The sequence below is a fragment of the Acinonyx jubatus genome, chromosome B4, assembly GCF_027475565.1.
Source record: "Acinonyx jubatus isolate Ajub_Pintada_27869175 chromosome B4, VMU_Ajub_asm_v1.0, whole genome shotgun sequence".
NCBI lineage: Eukaryota > Metazoa > Chordata > Mammalia > Carnivora > Felidae > Acinonyx > Acinonyx jubatus.
In genome coordinates this window covers 24,544,568-24,569,517 of record NC_069387.1, presented here as the reverse complement: position 1 = coordinate 24,569,517, position 24,950 = coordinate 24,544,568, and the positions used below count along the sequence as shown (strand labels likewise).

Here is a 24,950-nt window from a genome sequence, read left to right as displayed (position 1 = left end):
ATCTTTAGATTGCTTTGGGTAGTGTAGACAGTTTAAAAATATGTATTCTTCCAATCTATGAGCATCAGATGTCTTTCTATTTCTTTCCATCATCTTCAATTTCTTTCATCAGTGTTTTATAGTTTCCAGGTTGTTCAAACAGGTTGTTCAAAATTTGGACCCTGTTTTAAAAAAGCTTTCACTCATCTATTTTGCCTCCACCTCTTCTAACCTGTGCAATATCCAGGAAAGGCCCAGTCTGAGTTTCTATAACCAAGTGTGACAGGGAGGGAATTCTCTGAAATGGTTGAAAATTATATGTATAAAAGTTACCACAGTGACTTATCACCTTACACATGTCAGAATGGGTAAAATTCAAAGTGCAAAAAACAAATGTTGGTAAGGGTGTGGAGAAAAAAGAACCTTTGTGCACTGGTGATGGGATGTATATTGGGACAGCCACTGTGAAAACCAGTACGGAGGTTCCTCAAGATTAAAAATAGAAATACCATATGATCCAGTAATTCCACTACTGGGTATTTATTTACCCAAGGAAAATGAAAATACTTATTTGAAAAGATATATGCACCCCTATCTTTATTGCAGCATTATTTACAATAGACAAGATATGGAAGCAACCCAAGTGTCCACCCATACATGAACAGACCACACACACACACGCACATACACACCCACACACCCACACACACACACACAATGGAATATTACGCAGCTATAAAACAGAATGAGATCTTGCCATCTGCAACATCATGGATATACCTAGACGGAAATCCTATATGATTTCACTTATATGTAGGATCTAAAAAAGGGAACAAGTGAACAGAGAAAAGGCAGAAACAGACTCATAAATACAGAAAATTGACTTGCCAAAGGGAGGGGAGGTTGGGAGATGGACAAAATGGGTGAAGGGGAGAGGGAAGTTCAGGTTTCCAGTTACAGAAAGAATAAATCACAAGCATCAAAGGTACAGCATAGGGAATATAGTCACTGGTATTGTAATAGCATTATACATTAACAGATGGGAGCTACACTTATGGCAAGCATAGTGTAACATACAGAGGTGTTGAATCACATATTACATTGTGTGTCAAGTAGACCTCAGTTTAAGTAAATATACCAAAGTTAAAGAACAAGTTTCTATGTTATTAGTGGAAGTACTAACCAGAGATTAAAAGATTAAAAATTATCAAGTCCAACTTTTTTCCTACACTGGTCTTGCTTTATTTAAGTCCATATAACTAGCAAGACCTTAGAAACCTTCAGGGGTATTCAGATACCCAAGGAGAGAGACTGCTATAAAAATGGTCCTGGTAGTTGTGCCTCTATTTCTCTATACGCTGCCTGAATATTTTCTTCCCTATGAGCTCCCACTCCTACATCACTCTTCAGCACGGTTCAGTGGCATTCTCCAACCTTTAAATCTTTAGCCTGTGAAGGCACAGACTCCTAAAACAAGGATGGGCTCAAATGACCAAGGGTAGGAACCATGTCCTGCTCCTGGAGAACAAGCTAACTGGGAGTCTCAGTCATCCACACAGTCACCTCAACATGGGCATGTTATCACCTATCCAGATGAAGCTCCCTTACTGATTTGACAAGTCAGGCCTACCCCTGCCCAGCCCTACAGGTGCATGGGAAGGGCATCACAGACTTAGGAAAAGAGGCGGAGTGAGGAGACAGCTTGCCTTGGGCCATACATCTCTATAGTTCAGAATCTCCACCCCCCCCTCAATTCCTTGAAAGGATCTAAGCCATCCTCCCTAAGTTGAGGTGGAGGTAGATGATATCATATTTCTATTTGCTGTAAACAGACTCTTCCCAGCAGCTCAAATGATTTTTAATCTCTCAACGGAAAATCTGAAGTATGCTTACACCTTCAATGAAACCAACACACACAAAAGCAGAAACCTGTTCAGGACCCTCTTGAACTCTCTATTTGAATATGCCTTTCTAAACAACTCCCACAATCCTGGGACCTTCATTCCTGTCATCCACCTTTATCTAACTTGGCATAAACCCCAATATTCTGACATCTTATCTAAAACTCTTATTCCTATCCAACTCAGTGTTGTTCTTCTTGAAACCTGGTCTCCTCTGCTAATTCGATTCTTATCCTCCTTCATTGTATTCATTAGGCCCACTCCCCAGCTTTCTGTTATTAAAACATTTGCCTGTAAGATGAAAAAAAGAAAGAAAGAAAGAAAGAAAGAAAGAAACCTGAATTTAAATGTCATTTCTGTCACTTATCATATCCAAATAGGTCACTTCAATCTCTTTTGAGTTTCAAATTCTCCATGTAAAACAAGCATTTGGCAAGGAGGTTAAACATGGGTTGAAATACCAGAGGGTATTTTTATGAATTAATCTCTGAGGTTCCCTAAATCTTGAGATTCTATGTGCTTTTGATTTGGCCTCTGGAAAAATGGAGAGTCCTTAGTTGGCAGAAGTGGAAAAAATAATGGAAAAAAAAGAAATACCAAGAAAAGCAGAGAAGAAAGTAAAAAAGCAAAAACATAGTACAGAAAAGTCATGGGGAAAAGTCTACAAAAAAAGAAAAAGCTCCCTAGAACTAGTCAAGGGTACTAGCCCAAAGGGAAAACCAGACTGGGAAGTTAGGAAACAGAGATCAGATAGAAATATCCCCGATGCAGTGGAAGATGGCGGCGTAGGAGGACGCTGGGCTCACTGCACGTCCTGCTGATCACTTAGATTCCACCTACACCTGCCTAACTAACCCAGAAAACCACCAGAAGACTCGCAGAATGGAATCTCTGGAGCCAAGCACAGATAAGAGGCCCACGGAAGAGGGTAGGAAGGGGAGAGAGGCGGTGCGCGCTGCACGGACTGGCGGGAGGGAGCCGGGGCGGAGGGGCAGCCTGCCGGCCAAGCAGAGCCTCCGAGTCTGGCTTGCAAAAGCGGAGGGGCCCGACGGAGTGTGTTCCCACAGCAAGCGGGACTTAACAACTGGAAGGTTGTAAGTTAACAGCTCTGCTCTGCTCGGAAAGCGGGAAGTCTGGAGGACAAAGGGAGGGAAAGTTGCTGAGCCCCCGGAAGACAGAGCTCAGTTTGTTGGGGAACAAAGGCGCTCACCAGTGCCATCTCCCTCGCCCATCCCCCAGCCAAAATCCCAAAGGGAACCAGTTCCTGCCAGGGAACTTGCTTGATCCGCGCAAACACCCAACGCTGTGCTTCTGCGGAGCCAACCCTCCGGCAGCGGGTCTGACTCCCTCCTGCTGCCACAGGGCCCCTCCTGAAGTGGATCACCTAAGGAGAAGCAAGCTAAGCCTGCCCCTCCTGCCCCCGTGCACCTTGCCTACCCACCCCAGCTAATACACCAGATCCCCAGCACCACAAGCCTGGCAGTGTGCAAGTAGCCCAGACGGGACACGCCACCCCACAGTGAATCCCGCCCCTAGGAGAGGGGAAGAGAAGGCACACACCAGTCTGACTGTGGCCCCAGTGGTGGGCTGGGGGCAGACATCAGGTCTGACCGCGGCCCCACCCACCAACACAAGTTATTCAAACAGCACAGGGGAAGTGCCCCACAGTTCCACACCACTCCAGGGACTATCCAAAATGACCAAATGGAAGAATTCCCCTCAAAAGAATCTCCAGGAAATAACAACAGCCAATGAACTCATCAAAAAGGATTTAAATAATATAACAGAAAGTGAATTTAGAATAATAGTCATAAAATTAATCGCTGGGCTTGAAAACAGTATAGAAGACAGCAGAGAATCTCTTGCTACAGAGATCAATGGACTAAGGAACAGTCACAAGGAGCTGAAAAACGCTTTAAACGAGATGCAAAATAAAATGGAAACGACGACGGCTCGGATTGAAGAGGCAGAGGAGAGAATACATGAACTAGAAGATAAAGTTATGGAAAAAGAGGAAGCTGAGAAAAAGAGAGATAAAAAAATCCAAGAGTATGAGGGGAAAATTAGAGAACTAAGTGATACACTAAAAAGAAATAATATACGCATAATTGGTATCCCAGAGGAGGAAGAGAGAGGGAAAGGTGCTGAAGGGGTACTTGAAGAAATTATAGCTGAGAACTTCCCTGATGGGGAAGGAAAAAGGCATTGAAATCCAAGAGGCACAAAGAACTCCCTTCAGATGTAACTTGAATCGATCTTCTGCACGACATATCATAGTAAAACTGGCAAAATACAAGGATAAAGAGAAAATTCTGAAAGCAGCCAGGGATAAACGTGCCCTCACATATAAAGGGAGACCTATAAGACTCGTGACTGATCTCTCTTTTGAAACTTGGCAGGCCAGAAAGGATTGGCACGAGATCTTCAATGTGCTGAACAGAAAAAATATGCAGCCGAGAATCCTTTATCCAGCAAGTCTGTCATTTAGAATAGAAGGAGAGATAAAGGTCTTCCCAAATAAACAAAAACTGAAGGAATTTGTCACCACTAAACCAGCCCTACAAGAGATCCTAAGGGGGATCCTGTGAGACAAAGTACCAGAGACATCGCTACAAGCATAAAACATACAGACACCACAATGACTCTAAACCCATATCTTTCTATAATAACACTGAATGTAAATGGATTAAATGTGCCAACCAAAAGACATAGGGTATCAGAATGGATAAAAAAACAAGACCCATCTATTTGCTGTCTACAAAAGACTCATTTTAGACCTGAGGACACCTTCAGATTGAGAGTGAGGGGATGGAGAACTATTTATCATGCTACTGGAAGCCAAAAGAAAGCTGGAGTAGCCATACTTATATCAGACAAACTAGACTTTCAATTAAAGGCTGTAAGAAGAGATGAAGAAGGGCATTATATAATAATCACAGGGTCTATCCATCAGGAAGAGCTAACAATTATAAATGTCTATGCGCCGAATACCGGAGCCCCCAAATATATAAAACAATTACTCATAAACATAAGCAACCTTATTGATAAGAATGTGGTAATTGCAGGGGACTTTAACACTCCACTTACAGAAATGGATAGATCATCTAGACACACGGTCAATAAAGAAACAAGGGCCCTGAATGACACATTGGATCAGATGGACTTGACAGATATATTTAGAACTCTGCATCCCAAAGCAACAGAATATACATTCTTCTCGAGTGCACATGGAACATTCTCCAAGATAGATCATATACTGGGTCACAAAACAGCCCTTCATAAGTATACAAGAATGAAATTATACCATGCACACTTTCAGACCACAATGCTATGAAGCTTGAAATTAACCACAGGAAAAAGTCTGGAAAACCTCCAAAAGCATGGAGGTTAAAGAACACCCTACTAAAGAATGAGTGGGCCAACCAGGCAATTAGAGAAGAAATTAAAAAATATATGGAAACAAATGAAAATGAAAATACAACAATCCAAACGCTCTGGGATGCAGCGAAGGCAGTCCTGAGAGGAAAATACATTGCAATCCAGGCCTATCTCAAGAAACAAGAAAAATCCCAAATACAAAATCTAACAGCACACCTAAAGGAAATAGAAGCAGAATAGCAAAGGCAGCCTAAACCCAGCAGAAGAGAAATAATAAAGATCAGAGCAGAAACAAACAATATAGAATCTAAAAAAACTGTAGAGCAGATCAACGAAACCAAGAGTTGGTTTTTTGAAAAAATAAACAAAACTGACAAACCTCTAGCCAGGCTTCTCAAAAAGAAAAGGGAGATGACCCAAATAGACAAAATCATGAATGAAAATGGAATTATTACAACCAATCCCTCAGAGATACAAACAATTATCAGGGAATATTATGAAAAATTATATGCCAACAAATTGGACAACCTGGAAGAAATGGACAAATTCCTAAACACCCACACTCTTCCAAAAATCAGGAGGAAATAGAAAACTTGAACAGACCCATAACCAGTGAAGAAATTGAATCGGTTATCAAAAATCTCCCAACAAATAAGAGTCCAGGACCAGATGGCTTCCCAGGGGAGTTCTACCAGATGTTTAAAGCAGAGATAATACCTATCCTTCTCAAGCTATTCCAAGAAATAGAAAGGGAAGGAAAACTTCCAGACTCATTCTATGAAGCCAGTATTATTTTGATACCTAAACCAGACAGAGACCCAATAAAAAAGAGAACTACAGACCAATATCCCTGATGAATATGGATGCAAAAATTCTCAATAAGATACTAGCAAATCGAATTCAACAGCATATAAAAAGAATTATTCACCATGATCAAGTGGGATTCATTCCTGGGATGCAGGGCTGGTTTAACATTCGCAAATCAATCAACGTGATACATCACATTAACAAAAGAAAAGATAAGAACCATATGATCCTGTCAATCGATGCAGAAAAGGCCTTTGACAAAATCCAGCACCCTTTCTTAATAAAAACCCTTGAGAAAGTCGGGATAGAAGGAACATACTTAAACATCATAAAAGCCATTTATGAAAAGCCCACAGCTAACGTCATCCTCAATGGGGAAAAACTGAGAGCTTTATCCCTGAGATCAGGAACACGACAGGGATGCCCACTCTCACCGCTGTTGTTTAACATAGTGTTGGAAGCTCTAGCATCAGCAATCAGACAACAAAAGGAATCAAAGGCATCAAAATTGGCAAAGATGAAGTCAAGCTTTCACTTTTTGCAGATGACATGATATTATACATGGAAAATCCGATAGACTCCACCAAAAGTCTGCTACAACTGATACATGAATTCAGCAAAGTTGCAGGATACAAAATCAACGTACAGAAATCAGTTGCATTCTTATACACTAACAATGAAGCAACAGAAAGACAAATAAAGAAACTGATCCCATTCACAATTGCACCAAGAAGCATAAAATACCTAGGAATAAATCTAACCAAAGATGTAAAGGATCTGTATGCTGAAAACTATAGAAAGCTTATGAAGGTAATTGAAGAAGATATAAAGAAATGGAAAGACATTCCCTGCTCATGGATTGGAAGAATAAATATTGTCAAAATGTCAATACTACCCAAAGCTATCTACATATTCAATGCAATCCCAATCAAAATTGCACCAGCATTCTTCTCGAAACCAGAACAAGCAATTCTAAAATTCATATGGAACCACAAAAGGCCCTGAATAGCCAAAGTAATTTTGAAGAAAAGACCAAAGCAGGAGGCATCACAATCCCAGACTTTAGCCTCTACTACAAAGCTGTAATCATCAAGACAGCATGGTATTGGCACAAAAACAGACACATAGACCAATGGAATAGAATAGAAACCCCAGAACTAGACCCACAAACGTATGGCCAACTCATCTTTGACAAAGCAGGAAAGAACATCCAATGGAAAAAAGACAGTCTCTTTAACAAATGGTGCTGGGAGAACTGGACAGCAACATGCAGAAGGTTGAAACTAGACCACTTTCTCACACCATTCACAAAAATAAACTCAAAATGGATAAAGGACCTGAATGTGAGACAGGAAACCATCAAAACCCTAGAGGAGAAAGCAGGAAAAGACCTCTCTGACCTCAGCCGTAGCAATCTCTTACTCGACACATCCCTAAAGGCAAGGGAATTAAAAGCAAAAATGAACTCCTGGGACCTTATGAAGATAAAAAGCTTCTGCACAGCAAAGGAAACAACCAACAAAACTAAAAGGCAACCAACGGAATGGGAAAAGATATTTGCAAATGACATATCGGACAAAGGGCTAGTATCCAAAATCTATAAAGAGCTCACCAAACTCCACACCCGAAAAACAAATAACCCAGTGAAGAAATGGGCAGAAAACATGAACAGACACTTCTCTAAAGAAGACATCCGGATGGCCAACAGGCACATGAAAAGATGCTCAACGTCGCTCCTTATCAGGGAAATACAAATCAAAACCACACTCAGATATCACCTCACGCCAGTCAGAGTGGCCAAAATGAACAAATCAGGAGACTATAGATGCTGGAGAGGATGTGGAGAAACGGGAACCCTCTTGCACTGTTGGTGGGAATGCAAACTGGTGCAGCCGCTCTGGAAAGCAGTGTGGAGCTTCCTCAGAAAATTAAAAATAGACCTACCCTATAACCCAGCAATAGCACTGCTAGGAATTTACCCAAGGGATACAGGAGTACTGATGCATAGGGGCACTTGTACCCCAATGTTTATAGCAGCACTCTCAACAATAGCCAAATTATGGAAAGAGCCGAAATGTCCATCAACTGATGAATGGATAAAGAAATTGTGGTTTATATACACAATGGAGTACTACACAGCAATGAGAAAGAACGAAATATGGCCCTTTGTAGCAATGTGGATGGAACTGGAGAGTGTGATGCTAAGTGAAATAAGCCATACAGAGAAAGACAGATACCATATGTTTTCACTCTTATGTGGATCCTGAGAAACTTAACAGAAACCCATGGGGGAGGGGAAGGAAAAAAAAAAAAAAAGAGGCTAGAGTGGGAGAGAGCCAAAGCATAAGAGACTCTTAAAAACTGAGAACAAACTGAGGGTTGATAGGGAGTGGGAGGGAGGGGAGGGTGGGGGATGGGGGTATTGAGGAGGGCACCTTTTGGGATGAGCACTGGGTGTTGTATGGAAACCAATTTGACAGTAAATTTCATATATTGAAAAAAAAAAAGAAATATCCTCTAAATAGATGCTGATTTTAATTAATGTAACATGGTCTACACCTAGATATCCTTCACTTACAGAAAACTAATTCATCTCAAGAAGAGGAGATATCACTACATCTAAGAACCTGCCTGATTAGATCTTCCTTACGGAAAAGCTGTGATACCATGACCATAGCTGAGATCCACCCTAAAATCTCTGATGGTAAAAACAAGAGACTAGTTACCACTGCACTAATTACTTCTAGTTATCACTAGTGGTCAAATATATTAGGGCAAATCCTTGGACTCACCTGGTTTCTTAAGAACACTCTAAATTAGAGTTCATACATCATTAATTTTGACATTCTGAATTGATCTGACTAGGATCTGTATCTTAATCCCAGTGGTGCTGAGGAACCCAAGAATGGATGTGGAAGATACACAGGCTGACAGGCAAACCCCCGGGTCAGCTACTCATTAACAATGGAATCATGGGTCGAGTAATCAACCTCCCTGAACCACAGCTGCCAAAGTAATAAAAAGTAGGCTACAATAACACAGCTACTTTGCAAAACTATACAATGACTATATAATTTAACAGATGTTAAGCATATGATACAGTGTCTAGTCCAGGATAGAACACTCAACAAATGCTTTTTTTCTCTGCATTCCCTTAGGCAACACATAATTTTCATCTCATTTCATTTATATTTTGAGAGAGAATACAGAGAGAGAGAGAGACAGAGAGAGAGAGAATATAACCCAACCAGGCTGTCAGCACAAAACCCGACATGGGGCTTGAACTCACAAACCTGAGCTGAAATCAAGAGTCAGACACTTAACCGACTGAGCCACCCAGGTGCCCCAACAAATGTCATTTTTAAAAATCCATAAAAATCCTACCTGGTTAAAGAGTCTTCCTCAGAATTCTTATCTTCTACTAAAGAAAAAAGTAAAATACATTTTAAATCAACATTAGAAAAAATATAGGAAATTAAAAGTGTACAGCTAATGATTTGTTAAAAAGTATTCCTTTGGGACCACACCTGGAAACCACACTACACTGAATGGTAATTATACGACTGGTAGGCTTAATGCACTAAGAAATCTTACTTTCTCTTCTATACTGACCAAAAGTAAGAACGGTTTTTATCAGAATTTGATACCTACAAGTGAACTGATGTTTACAGTGACCATACCTGACTGACCCTATGACACTGGAGGAAAATGGTATCGTTAGGAGAATGATTATTATAAGCTGACAATGTCAAACTTAAACTAGCATGATTTTTCTGGACTTCCACTACTAGAGGAGTTAAAAGAGAGTATCTTTATTTTGCTGTAACATGGCAGAACTTCCCCAGCTCTTCAGCAGAGACTGTTCAATTTTAGGATGAAACACCCCCTCACAAAGTGTGGTCTATAGCTATTGCACTTTGCAGCATGGCAACACCATAGCAAACAGACTCTCCCTGGCCTTATTTCCAATGGCAAGGTAAGTAAAGACTCGGGATTCCAGTTTTATAAAGTTCTAACCTCTTGAGACTGTCTCCTTCCATTGCTAGAGAGTCTATCTAAACCCACCATATATCACAGAGGAGGACGATCCCAATGTTAGTGCTATATAGTGGTTCATGATGTCATTTTTCTCAACCCTCCCCATTAGGTGACACACATCTAGAGAAATCATGCTTTTTTTCATGTAAGGCATATGTCATCAGATCCTCTACTGATGAGCAACAAAACAAAACATAGGGCAAAGAATATCTTGAATGCCTACATTCAATTACCGGGGAATTTTAATTTTCTAAACATTCAAACATATCCACTGTATGATTCTAACTATATGACACTCTGGAAAGAGCAAGACTATGGAGGTAAGGGTTGGGGTGAATGTAGGGATAAAGGGGCACAGCACAGAGGACTTTTAAGGCAGTGAAACTCTTTCACACGATACCACAAAGGTGGATTCACATCGTTATACGTTTGTTAAAACTCATAGAATGTATAACACCAAGGCTGAACACTAATGCAAATTAGAGACTTTGCCTGAAAATGATGAGTTAGTGTCAATATAAAATGCACCACTGTTGTCAGGGTGCCTGGGTGGCTCAGTTGGTTAAGCGTCCAACTCTTGATCTGAGCTCAGGTTATGATCTCACAGTTCATGGGATCAAGTCCTGCATCAGGCTCTGTGCTGACAGCACAGGATTCTTTCTCCCGTTTCTCTGCCCCTTGGCTGCTCACACACATGCATGCTCTCTCACTCAAAACTAAACAAAGGAACTGAAAAAAAAAATACTACTAAAAATGTACCACTGTCGTGCAAGATGTTGACAACAGGGGAGGCTAGGCGTGTAAGGGAGTGTGGTATGGTATATGGAGACTCTCTGTACTTTCTATTATATTTTGCTGTGAACTTAAAACTGCTGTAAAAAATAAGGCTTACTAAATGTAAAAAAAAAAAAGGTATCCATTGAAGCTACTCTTACCATATATTAAAGCATGATACAGTCACCTTGAAAATTAAGATAGAGATCAAAGTAACACAATATGGGTACTGTCTCCCAAATTGAAGTATATGAAAATACATAAAGCAAAATACAAAAATACAAAAGTTATTTGTATACTTAGGCAAGAAAACAATTGATGAATATGATCAAATATCTTGTAACTATAAACAGGGATTCAGCACTATATGAATCAAACCGGGGTTATCCATATAATTAAGCATTTTATTCTAATTTTAAATCAAAAATCATTATGTTTATCGTATCTAAGATTCACAATGAAAGCTTAATCACATAAAAAAAGATTATAATGACCTAATATTGCCCTAGTAATTTCTGTACAAATACCTACTTCATATGGATGATGAAATTGAAACCAGTACCATGTTATACCATCATATTACTTGCGATTAAAATAAAATTTTAAGACACCACCAAAAATTAAGTTAGGGCTATAATTCCTATGCAGAAAAGATTTCATCCAAGAGGCCAAAGGTTGCTACCCTCAGAACATCCTACTTGAATGACTAGCCCTTGATTGTTACCTGGGATCTTGGATTTAAGGAGGGTTCCCACCATTCCCTAGCAGGTTAAGAGTGGCTCACTGTGCCTAAATGCTGGTACAATCTTAAGGCCGTATACTTGATTTCCTTCTGGAAACCTGGAATTTTGGTACATGCTAAGGAGAAGATGCCTATGTGATTAGCATTTGATGAAAACCTCGGGCACTGAGTATCCATAAGACTCCTACTGGCAGACAACATTTCACTTGTGCTGTCCTAATTTGATGCTGGAGGAATTAAGCACATCCTGCTAACTCCACAGAGAAAGGATTCCTGGAAGCCTGCGCTTGGTCTCCTCTGGACTTCACCCCATGCACCTTTTCTCTGTGCTGATTTGCCTTTCTAGCCTGTCCCCATACCAAACCACAGGCATGGGTACAACTATATGCTGAGTTCTGTGAGTTCTTCTATGAATAATCAAATCTGGGTATCGTTGGGGTGCCTCTAACACAATTGCGTTATACGAAATTTTTATTATTTAGGTTGATGTCTTATACATGGTTACAGTCAGAAGATTATTTCACAGAATACTTTTCCTGGAATCTCTTTTTCTTGGTACTTGCCTTGAAAATTCCTACATTCCTATATATCCATTTGAAGAAAGGTATAAAAGGAATAGATGAAATAATGATGTCAGAAAGTGTGAAACAAGCAACAATCCTATTTTACTCAAGGAAAAAAAAAAAAAGAGAGAATCCTGATGATTGCCACTATGTTCTACCGTATAAAAGTTCCTCTCAAATACGAAAAATCAGTTAATTTTCTCCAACTAACTAGGACTTAGTTCATTTTTCTGGCAGCTAGGAATCAAAGAAGTAACAGGGATTGTTCTAGAAAAAGCATAACTATCAGAGTACGAAAACATACTACTGATTATAGTTTTTTTGTTTCTTTTCCTTGATTTCTTAGAAAATTAAAGATATAGTTCACCTATTAAAGGCAGTTATTGCCAAAATAATCAAAAAGTCAAAATTACTGCATCCAAATTGTCAGATGAATTATCCACTCCACCCTGAAAAGAGGAGATTTGAGAATTAAAGATCAATAGGACCCATTTGGGGGAAGGCAAAGTAAGTTAGCTTATATATAACTGGTTCAAAACTTGGTATTCCACAGGAGTACTGATGCATAGGGGCACTTGTACCCCAATGTTTATAGCAGCACTCTCAACAATAGCCAAATTATGGAAAGAGCCGAAATGTCCATCAACTGATGAATGGATAAAGAAATTGTGGTTTATGTACACAATGGAGTACTACATGGCAATGAGAAAGAATGAAATATGGCCCTTTGTAGCAACACAGATGGAACTGGAGAGTGTGATGCTAAGTGAAATAAGCCATACAGAGAAAGACAGATACCATATGTTTTCACTCTTATGTGGATCCTGAGAAACTTAACAGAAACCCATGGGGGAGAGGAAGGAAAGAAAAAAAAAAAAGGTTAGAGTGGGAGAGAGCCAAAGCATAAGACCCTTAAAAACTGAGAACAAACTGAGGGTTGATGGGGGGTGGGAGGGGGGGGAGGGTAGGTGATGGGTATTGAAGAGAGCATCTTTTGGGATGAGCACTGGGTGTTGTATGGAAACAAATTTGACAATAAATTTCATATATTAAAAAAGCAAAATAAAATAAAATAAAATAAAATAAAATAAATAAAAACTGATAGACTCAAAAAATAAATAAATAAACCAATGGATGCTTTGTTTAAAAAAAAACAAACACTTGGTATTCCAATTGGCCCTATATTCTTGTTAAGTCACAGCTTACCAATTTCTGAAAAATATATTAAAGCAGTTCACATTAAAACTGTACCCAGGGGCGCCTGGGTGGCGCAGTCGGTTAAGCGTCCGACTTCAGCCAGGTCACGATCTCGCGGTCCGGGAGTTCGAGCCCCGCGTCGGGCTCTGGGCTGATGGCTCAGAGCCTGGAGCCTGTTTCCGATTCTGTGTCTCCCTCTCTCTCTGCCCCTCCCCCGTTCATGCTCTGTCTCTCTCTGTCCCAAAAATAATAAATAAACGTTAAAAAAAAAACCAAAAAACTGTACCCAATAAAAATTTCTACCTGACAATCCAGAAAATGCTTTCAATCTTTACAGACCATCATCACTGACACTATCACTATCACTGTGTGTACAGGTAGAAAGTCGTTTCACATAAGAAACTCATGAAATATGACACAAACTTTAGATTAGGTAGCCCATTGCCTTAGAAGGAAATATACATATATGTTAAACATGCATATGGTAGAAATGTATTCTAATAGTAGTAGATTCCAAGACAATTTTCCTTAGAGCTTTCTTTAGGGATGAAATTCAGAAAGGGAGACTAAAAGGAGAGATATCAGAAGAAGGCAAATCAAAAGAAAATAAAGAGAGACAGCACTAACAAAATACAGTCAGGTATTCAAACATAACAAAAAAGACACAAGCAAAAATAATCCCGTATTGACTTTTTTACTGACATCACTAGAATTCCCAAACTAATGAGAACTAGTAGATTCAGCGCATCACCTGACATTTTCTCCTTGTTATGATACTAGTTTTCTGCAATAACATATTGACACGAGGTCAGTTTCTCCAATCTGCTGCTCTGGAAACTATTTCTGATCAAAACTTAAAACTATTAAAAATACAGCTGTAGGGGCGCCTGGGTGGCGCAGTCGGTTAAGCGTCCGACTTCAGCCAGGTCACGATCTCGCGGTCCGGGAGTTCGAGCCCCGCATCAGGCTCTGGGGCTGATGGCTCAGAGCCTGGAGCCTGTTTCCGATTCTGTGTCTCCCTCTCTCTCTGCCCCTCCCCCGTTCATGCTCTGTCTCTCTCTGTCCCAAAAATAAATAAACGTTGAAAAAAAAAAATTAAAAAAAAAAAATACAGCTGTATCATGATTCCATTCCAGAGACAGGGCCTGACAGTAGCTTCCAGCTGTTGCTGCCAGATTTTTGTTTCAGTATTCAGCCAGAAGAGTTCATCAAGGACTTGAGGAAAACCTCAAATACTCTCACAAGAAACAGGTAAGAACGACAACACTTTTCCTCACACTTGACTCCTAGGTTTTGACAATTATGGAAAATTGCTGGGCAAGTATACTCACCAGGCTAGATCATTTTCCCTTGACCCTGCCTGGGTAGGTGTTGCATTTACAAAAAGTTAGATAGGACCTTAGTTGATATGTTATTTTTCCATATTTGGACACAGAAAGTACCAATCACATAAATAAAAGACCTTACAACTCAAAAATTGTTCTTTTGAAAAGACTACCACCAGAGAACTTTTAAAAGTTAAATCCAACTTTCTTTGTAGCAATTTGATAAAAATATTCCTCCTTGAAATTTTTAAAAATTTTTTCAACATCACTTCCTCTAATTCCTCGCCTTTTTCCCTAGCACTCCTCAGTCTTCTTTACCAACTGCCATTCTTCCATCCATCCTCTCTAAATTGGTATTCCCAGGGCTTGTTCACTGGCCTTCTCATTCTACATGTTCTCCATCATGGACAAGCTCAATCTTTATCCAAGCTATGACTGTGCCTAACAATTCTAAGCAGATTATTTCAAATGTGCACCTCCAATCTTGAAGGTCTATCTCCAACTGGAAACTCCTATTATTCAATTATCCAATTACTGAGAATATCCTACATGGATATTCCATCAAATTCAACATATACAGAAAATTACTGGTCTTCCTCATTCCTGCTGCTCTCCTGTGTTCATCTGATCAAGTCCTACTCATTCTTCATGTCCAATTTAAATACTAGCGCACAACCTGGAAACCTCTGAATCTTCTGATAGTTCTCTCTCACCCCCTAACTTTTTATATTCAAGAATCACAAATTCGTATTAACTATACTCTTTCTGTCTCTGCTTTATCTTTCCCCTGCCACTGCCCTAGTCAAACATGAGTTATTAACTGATGATTTTCACAGGGAAAAAAAAAAGCCACCAAATATTACTGTTATTTCTTAAATGAATAAAAAAACTTTTAAGCAAAACAAATAAGACACAAAACCCAGAAAAAAAAATTTTTAATGGAATAAATTGAACCCCCTGACGTTTTCAACATAGACAGCTGAAAGTTTCATAATGGACTAATACCAGGCTAAGAAAACAAGAAAACAAGAGCTTCCTTTGCCTCCCAGTCTCTTTATGTGGTTTCCTATAATCTATCCTCCATATGAGGGTTCAGCAAACTACAGCCACAGGCCAAATCCAACCTGCCATCTGGTTCTGTAAATAATGTTTTATTGGAGCATAATCCCATGTCTTCACTTACATATTGCTATGGCTGCTTTCACACTACAAGGGCAGAGCTGAGAGACCACATCACCTAAAATATTCACTGGCTCTTTAGGAAAAAGGCTTGGTGATCTGTATTTTATGCCATAACCAAACTCAAATCTAATCTTATTAGTCTTCTGCTTCAAATTCTCCAAAACCCCTGCATCAAATACTGCTGGCTCCCTCCCTAAGATCCATTCCATATTCTTCATTCTTGCTAGAGAATCACAACTTTATTTGGATATTTATTGTCTCAATACACAAAGAAGGTGGCCTCACCCTGGCTTCAAAGAGAAAGGATTATTCTAAGCTAATCACAGTACCTGATTTACCAGGGACCAGTTTAGGAATGAGTATGTGATGTAACCTAGTCTTTAAAATGTTAGAGGAAGTCTACTGCAAGCCTCTTCCTAGTTAAAAGAAACACATAAAGAAAAGCAGTCCTTCCCTCCCACTGGATGTTGCCATGTGAGAATATGATACCTGGAGCTGTTGCTAATTAGCCACCCCGGAAAGGAGAAATAAAAATACCACCAACTCCAAAACTGAACAAGAGACGACTGAGATCCTGATGACATCACTGAACCATCAAAACATTTCTGGTTCCTACTGTTTCAGTCACTGTTAGAAGTCACCTATTATTTGCCGCTAAAAGCATTCTACCGAAGAAACTTCCCAAGGCCTATCAGGTAAGATCTACTCCTTTCTATAGCACTGACAAACTTCCATAAGCTTGTCTTACCTAGTTATTCACCTCATTCCCAACCATTCCCATAGCACACTTTTTATACCAGCAACACCCAACTGCTCATAAATCCTGCAAAGTTCACTCGTACACCCTCAGACTTTGCACTGCTGTGTACTCCACCAAACACGTAATCGTGATAGATGCTACTCCTGCGAAACAACGTCATTCTGCCTCTTTACCTGGCAAACTTACTACTCACTCTGCACGCTTACCTTAGATTCTACCCAGTTTTTTAAAACTCTAATCCCTCACCATGAACTTACGGTAACTGGAACAAATGCCAATAAAAAATAACAATGATAATTATAAGCTCTATGAGACTCTGTCACCTAGTAAGCACTAAATAGACTAAATAATGAAATTGACAGTGATAATAACAAACTCCTGGAGTGTAGAGACTGTTTTTTGAGTGTTTGTATTCTACAACAACAGAAAACACTTAGAAGCTAAAAGGCACTTAATAGTTATTTGTTAACTGGACAAATGAAAATGAATAAAAATGTTTTCTTTGAAAACTATTTTTAAAAAAAACCACAGAAATTTTTCTGTTTAAGAAACCACAGGGACAACTCTATTCTATTATGACCACCTTAATGATCAAAACACTGTCTGTTCTATCTTTGCCTTTCCTGTAACTTCCAAAACTAACCTACAGGAATTCTTTGGTAACAGTCTACCAGGTTAAAGCTTTCTTCATACTTTTCAGATTACACAATGCACTAGGTGCCACATCTGGGAGCAACAGTAGTATTTTTGGTATTGTGAAACATTTTTGTGATTTTATTACATTTCTTGAGCCCAAGTTACCCTATTTCAATACTTACTAAGATAATCTTTTGAATAATGGCAACAGACTATCTTATAATAATAAAATGACAGCGTCATGACAATTATCCAACAAACTGACAAAAACATTGTTCTAATGAAGTCAACATATCTCACTCTGGATTTGTTGTTGTTGTTTTTAAATGTTTACTTTGAGAGAGACAGAGCATGCATGTACAGGGGAGGGGCAGAGAGAGAAGGAAAGGGAAAATCCCACGCAGGCTCTGAACTGTCAGCAAAGAGCCCAACAGAGAAGTCGGACACAGGACTCCAACTCACCAACTGTGAGATGATGACCTGAGCTGAAATCAAGAGTTGGACACTTAACCGACACAGCCACCCAAGCGCCCCTCTCATTGTTTTGATTTGCGGAATGAAGTTGATAATGGTGAGACCTTGATGACACAAAATGTGAAATAACCTATGCTTCTCAACAAGGCATTGCTTTTCTTCTGTACTATTGGCAGCTATCTGTAAAAAACAATTTCACTGGCATTGTTGCACACTAGCTAAGTTTTGCAGTTCTTATTATTTGCCATTTGTTTACAGTACCAGAAAAGTACTGTAGAATTCCCAGTTTTAAAGAATGGTTCATTTTTTAAAGAGACAAATCACTAGATAATAATATTTACTAAATATAATCCATTTGTAAACATTATATAAAACATCCATTTTTATAGCAAGTGCCATTTGTTACAATATGTTTATGGAGGAAACATAAAAGATACTAACTTAAAAATCTTTTCTCTTTGGGCACCTGGGTGGCTCAATTCGTTAAGCATCTGACCTTGTCTCAGGTCATGATCTCGCAGCTCATGAGCTCAAGCCCCACATCGGGCTCTCTGCTATCAGTGGTGGAGCCTGCTTTGGATCCTCTGACTACCTCCCTCTGCCTCCCTCCTGCTCACTCTCTTTCTCTCTCAAAATTAAATAAATATTTTTTAAAAATATGTTTTTCTTATTTACACAAAGATATCATATGGTATTTTAGGGGTCATGACTAAAATAATGAATTTCTTTTCAGATAATACAGCCTCATATTTTCAATTACCTATAGTTAACTTCTTAAATAATTCTGAACATTAGACTATAAAGAAAGAAATTAAGAAAGAAAACAATACACATGCAATTTACACATTGGTGTTTTTTTCTTCATTGTTCTTTCATTATCAAAACTTCCTAATTCTGACTTTACCTATGTTAGGACCACCAAGAGCAATTCACTATGTAAAGTCTTACCTGGATTGCTATTTTGCAAAGAATTTTTAAGCATGATTTCTTCTTTATGTCTGCAAATTATTTCGTAATTGCTATGTATAAAAAAGGGTGATAAATAATATTACTATTGTAATACTGATATGAAAAACATTTACCAAATATATCAAATTCTTAGACTATTTCAAATAATATCAGAGCAACTACCAAAACTTGGAATTACCCCATATACTTCAAATTTGTACGTTCTATACACTTTTCATTAAGTATGTACTTAAAGAAGAAAAAACAGTAAGATGAACGAGTCATGAATTCAGGGCATTATAGCTTAGTAAATTAGAATTAGTTTGCCAGGGGCACCTGGGTGGTTAAGCATCCAACTTCAGCTCAGGTCATGATCTCACGGTTTATGGGTTTGAGCCCTGCATCGGGCTCTGTGCTGATAGCTCAGAGTCTGGAGCCTGCTTCGGATTCTTTATCTCCTTCTCTCTCTGCAACCACCCCCAGCTCACATTCTGTCCCTCTCTATCAAAAGTAAATAAACCTTAAAAAAATAATAATAATAATTAGAATTAGCTTGCCATTATGGAAAGTGTTTTGACTCAGAAGTCCTAGCTCTATAACCAATAGCTATTTGTTCTTGGATAAGCCACTTCCCTTTGGCTCAAAATCTTCCTCTATAAAACAAGTATCTTACTGCCTTATTTTACAAGGTTGATAAAAGGATTTAATAAGATATTACACCCAAAACATGGCCTCTCAGGCAAGGTGATTGATGCTCATTACTCTGGGAAGGGCAATATGAGACCTTCCATGACCTCAGAAAAGATGCTCCACAGGATTTAAAGCAGGGGTACAGGGGCACCTGCTTCACAGGATTTAAAGTGGGGGTACAGGGGGTGCAGGGACTCAGTCAGTTGAGCATCCAGCTCTTGATCTCAACTTGGGTCTTGATCTCAGGGTCATGAGTTTGAGCCCCAACTCAAAAAAAAAAAAAAAAGGCAAGGGTACAGATCGTTAAAAAAAAAAAAAGGGGGTACAGATCTACTAACAAAGGAGAAAGGGAAGCCCGATCTCTTCCTGCAGCATTATTTGAACATCTCTGACAGCTTAGAATGGTCCCAACTAACATCTTCTGGCAAAAAAAAAGAGAAACAAGATCCTCAGAGGGTAACTCATAATGAAAGTCTAGGCTAAGATATGGGTTCCACATAAGGTTTTTGAGTGTGTAGGAAAGGGGTGTATGATTAAAGCCAGGAGGCCCAGCTGCCAGAACAGGGTGCTGGTGCTTTGGGATAGCTGCTGAGCATATGTGCTGCGTATGCAGTGAACAAAAGAAACTTTGTAACTTTGAAATCTAAGTGTGGATCACCATGAAGACTGAAAACTCTGGATCAGCAAGGGAATCCTGGGAGCAAAGGTCAATCACGACCAGACTGCAGCACCAGTTCCAACAGCAATGCCGCAGCAACAGAATCAAAGGAAACAGAATGATCAGGATGTTCTTTTTTCCCCTCCCTACGACTTGTGAAAGAGGACTGTCTCTTTGGTCTTAGGGTGCTCCTTTGGTTCTTGGAAAATTCAAGGGAGAGAGTACAGGAGATAGCTCTCAAAGGAAAGTACAGGGTTTTCCACACAACTGAACATTTCAAGACCCAAATTACTAGTTAGAAAACACAGAGATGTAACATTATTTGTACCCCATGCATAGGGGTTATACTTGAAACGAAAGGGGTAAGGTTAGGATCCTTAAGGATAAAGGTCTCAAAAGTCCTGAGGTAAAGAATCCTGCACACATTTCTACTTCCAACTAGTCTAGTCCTTTGCTTGATTTCTGGCTAATGTTGTGGACTAACCAACTGCCATTCCAAAACTGCCTAACCAAACTACGAAATCCCATTTGTTACGTACGAAGTTAACAGTTAAATTATTTTAAACCTCAGTTTAGTAATAACTAGCATTTTAATGCAAACACAGATTAAAACCCTTAATATAAGCATATTCATCTGCAGTCCATGCATATACAACTTGAGGAAAGGGATCAATACCTTGCTGAAGAAGAAGCCTGACTACATTTGTTGATTCATAATTTACAGCAAGCATGAGGGCTGTTCTAAAATAACAGAGATAACCTCACTCTTACGAATTTAGAGTTATTTAAACAACTAATTTCGATATACTTTATCAGGTTAATATCTTGCCTGTCTGTTCAGAATCAACCATTTACATGTTCAAGTGTTCATCTTTGTAAATTATCTCCAAGACTAAAATGAAGGGACAAAAGGGAGCTTCTTGTCCCACTTGGGTAATGTATTATAGAGTTGCTAATTTAAAGTCCTTTGATAAACAAGAAACTATGTGGAGGGCACTTATCTGAATAGGTAAAGATTTTAAAAAAGAATTCCCCATGTCTTCCTTAATCTGACACAGTGCACGTCAAAGCCATCTAGAGGTCAAGTAAGTATAAAAACTATCTGCAGGCTTAAAATGATAATATTTTAATGTGAATGCTAATAAAATAGGCATAATTATAGTTAACGATGCTGATAAGCATATGGTAGGCACTAAATTAAATGCTATGTATATAAAATATAATTTACGCACAACCACCCTTGAAGGATGTATTATTATCCTCCTTTTCATATCAGGAAACATATTTAGTGATGATACGTAACGCTCCCAAGGTCACAACACCTAGCAAGTAGGAAAGCTATGAATAAACCTAGTCTTGTGTGAATCTAAGGCACGTCTCTTTCTTTTTTGTCACCCACCTGTAACTTTTCCTCATTAAAGGAAAAGTCTATTCAGTTAAAGCTACCTTTCATCTTTCTATGCATACCAATTAAAAGTAAAATAAAAAAATACATACTGGACATGAAAAAGGATAAAAACTGATGAGCCTATAGTATCCAGTAATAGTAATTAATCATCACTTAGAGACCATCTAACGACAACAGTATTCCTCAAAAAAAAAAAAAAAAAAAAAGGCAATTTAAAGCAAAGAGTGATCCAAAAGATAAAACAACTCCTATTTATGTTTAACATGCGTCTTTTTTTTTTTTTTTTTAACATTTATTTGCTTTTGAGAGACAGAGCACAAGCAGGGGAGAGGCAGAGAGAGACAGGGATACACAGAATCCGAAGCAGCTCCAGGTTCTGAGCTGTCAGCAGAGCCCGACATGGGGCTCAAACCCATGAACCATGAGATCATGACCTCAGCCAAAGTCACAGACTTCACCAACTGAGCCACCCAGGCACCACAATATACATCTTTGAAGGAAAAATATATATGAAGTAGAAGTTCTTTTTTTTTTTAGTTTATTTATTACTTATTTTGAGAAAGAGAGAGAGTGCACTCGAGAGTGTGGGCGAGGGGCAGAGAGAGAAAGAGAGAGATTGAGAATCCTAAGCAGGCTCTACACTGTCAGCACAGAGCCTGATGTGGGGTTCAAACCCACGAACGTACCATAAGATGATCACCTGAGCCAAAGTCAGATGTATAACCAATTGAGCCACCCAGGCACCTCTATGAAGTAGAAGTTTATAAAATACCATAAAAAGATTAAGAAGTCCAATATTGTGTCATAAAGTAAACTAACAGCTGAGAGTACACCCTTTATAAAATTAATATGAAATCCCTTTAGTTAACACAAAATCATGTGGAAAAAAAAACAAAACATTGCAGGGGCAACTGGGTTAAGCATCAGACTCTTGATCTCAGCTTGGGTCTTAATCTCAGAGTCATGAGTTCAGGCCCAGTGTTGGACTCCATGCCGAGCATGGAACCTATTTAAAAATAAACACTGCAAATGACATTAGTCAACATTATCAAGGAATATGAATTCTGCTATACCCTGTTCTTCATGTTGCCCAGTCAGAATAATTGCTTTCTGCCAAACTGGTGATGTGTTGACATTTTTCACTATATAATTATAAATTAATCTTTTTCTTCTTAAGTTAATCTTCCTGACTTGAATAATTATTACCACTCTAGAACAATACTAAGGTTTAAAAGAAAACTACTGCACCTTTTTAATTTATCAACTGCATGTATATTTGCTGCCTTTTCTATTAAAAATTCCACTATTTGCTGTTTGTTTTCATTTACAGCAACTAGAAGTGGTGTGAAGTTATCCTGTAAAAGAGCAAAAACAATTTATAATTTACAAAATTACATATTTCCATACCGAATTTTAAAACTTACAAAAGATCCTCTAAACTTAAACATATAATACAAAAAGTAAATACAAAATGGCCTCTTCCTTCCCACCCCTGTGCTTTCACCTGCTGCTGCTTCTCTTTAAAATAGCCCTCCTCCACTGGGCACCTGGGTGGCTCAGTTGGTTAAGTGACCAACTGCGGCTCAGGTCATGATCTCATGGTTTGTGAGTTCGATCCCTGCATTGTGCTCTATACTGACAGTGCACAGCCTGGAGCCTGTTGCAGATTCTGTCTCCCTCTCTTTCTCTCTGCTCTCCCTCCCTTGCTCGCACTCTGTCTCTCCCTCTCTCTCAAAAAGAAACAAACATTTAAAAAAATGTTTTTAATAAAATAGCCCTCCTCCACCTTCTTCAACAGATTATATGCAGTCATGCCCCCAAACTCACTTCAAACCCTGACTGGTTCCAAGATTTTTGTTTGTATCACAGTACTTATCATGGCATACTGTAGTTATTGTTCCTATTATTGTGCTGTAGTTATTGTTAGGCAAAATATAAATCAGAAATAAAAATATAATAGCTTATCAATAAAAATTCGAATACTGGTTTTTACAGATCATTTTTAGCATAATGAAAGCTACTACATTATTTGCATTTTTAGGGATCAATGCTGAGGAGAAAGATAATATTGTCTGCAACAGGCATAATCTATTCAACTATTACCATGATTAATCTAATATGCTTTGCAAATATTCCAATAGGAATATGATTATTTACAGTACACATAAGGAAAAAGTGTTTTTTTGAAACCAACTTATGGGGCACCTGGGGGGCTCAGTCAGTTAAGAGTCCAACTTTGGTTCAGGTCATGATCTCATGATTTGTGAGTTCAAGCCCTGCACTGGGCTCTATGCTAACAGCTCAGCCTGGAGGATTCTGTCTGCTGGGATTCTGTCTGCCTTTCTCTCTGCCCCTCCCCCACTCATGCACGCGCTCTCTCTCCTTCATAAATAAATAAATAGAATACAAAAACAACTTCGAAAGTCTAACTTGGAAAATTCAATCCTATTCCTAAAACATTAACATAAAATACAAAATATATATTATAAATTAATATTGATTGTCTTAAAATCCTTGAAATCTTTATCAAAATATACCATAAAAAAGGGGCACCTAGGTAGCTCAGTCAGTTAAGAATCTGACTCTTGATTTTGGCTCAGGTCATGGTCTCACAATTCATGAGTTCAAACCCAGTGCCTCCTAGGGATTCTCTCTCTCTTTCTCTTAATAAATTTCTAAAAAATTACCAAGGTTTCTTTGTGTCCAAAAAGAGATCTGATTAGCACAGTCTTCAAAATACATATATATATATGTATATGTGTGTGTGTGTGTGTGTGTGTGTATATATATATATTTATATCATAAAACAGTAATTGCAAATGCAATGCTTATGGAGGCAAAGTAGGTGACTCGAGTAAGTGAAGAACCTAAGTGGGACAGTAGCAAACTGGAGAGACACACACCTCATATAAAAAGGGCAGTCGCTGCAAAGCATACCAAACAGTAGTATGGGCTCAAAGTACCAGGTATGATCCTATAAGAAAAGTCTGAAATCCAGATTTCTGCACAAGTGTCATAATTTTAAATGTTGATTCAATCTATGGAGGAAACTGAATACATCCAGGGGCCAAATTTCGTCAATAGCCCACTTGTATTTTGGTTGTGCATAAAGCAAATATTTGTACATAAAACTTTCCTAAAGTATCAATATCACATTTTACCAAAAACTTAGGCCCCAACATGTAATAAAAATTGCTATTAAGACTCATAAGAGGGGCACCTGGGTGGCTCAGTCAGTTGAGCATCTGACGCTTGACTTCAGCTCAGGTCATGGTCCCAGGGTTGTGAGACTGAGTCCCACATTGGCTTTGGCACTTAGCGTGGACCCTGCTTAAGATTCTCTCTCTCCCCCTCTGCTCCTCTCCCCCATTCACAGTCTCTCTAAAATAATTACAACAAAAAGGCTCGTAACACCCATCTTAAGAATTTTTCCAATGTTTATTAAAACTGCAATCTATTTGTGTTTAATTCTCCCAGATTGTTAATAAAA

General features: G+C 38.8%; 1 protein-coding gene across 15 annotated transcripts in view; it reads right to left on the bottom strand.

Moving 5' to 3' along the window:
* ANKRD26 (ankyrin repeat domain containing 26) overlaps positions 1-24,950 on the bottom strand; it is a 111,577-nt gene that overhangs the window by 77,775 nt on the left and 8,852 nt on the right. For 12 of the 15 annotated variants that reach the window (XM_053225434.1, XM_053225436.1, XM_053225437.1 and 9 more), the window contains 3 exons: positions 22,709-22,815; positions 18,705-18,775; positions 9,450-9,486 (listed from right to left, as the gene is read on the bottom strand). In XM_053225434.1, the coding sequence (XP_053081409.1) occupies positions 9,450-9,486; positions 18,705-18,775; positions 22,709-22,815 (215 nt within the window). The remainder of the gene's footprint in view (positions 1-9,449; positions 9,487-18,704; positions 18,776-22,708; positions 22,816-24,950) is intronic. The other 3 variants (XM_053225426.1, XM_053225432.1, XM_053225433.1) reach the window with 3 other exon arrangements.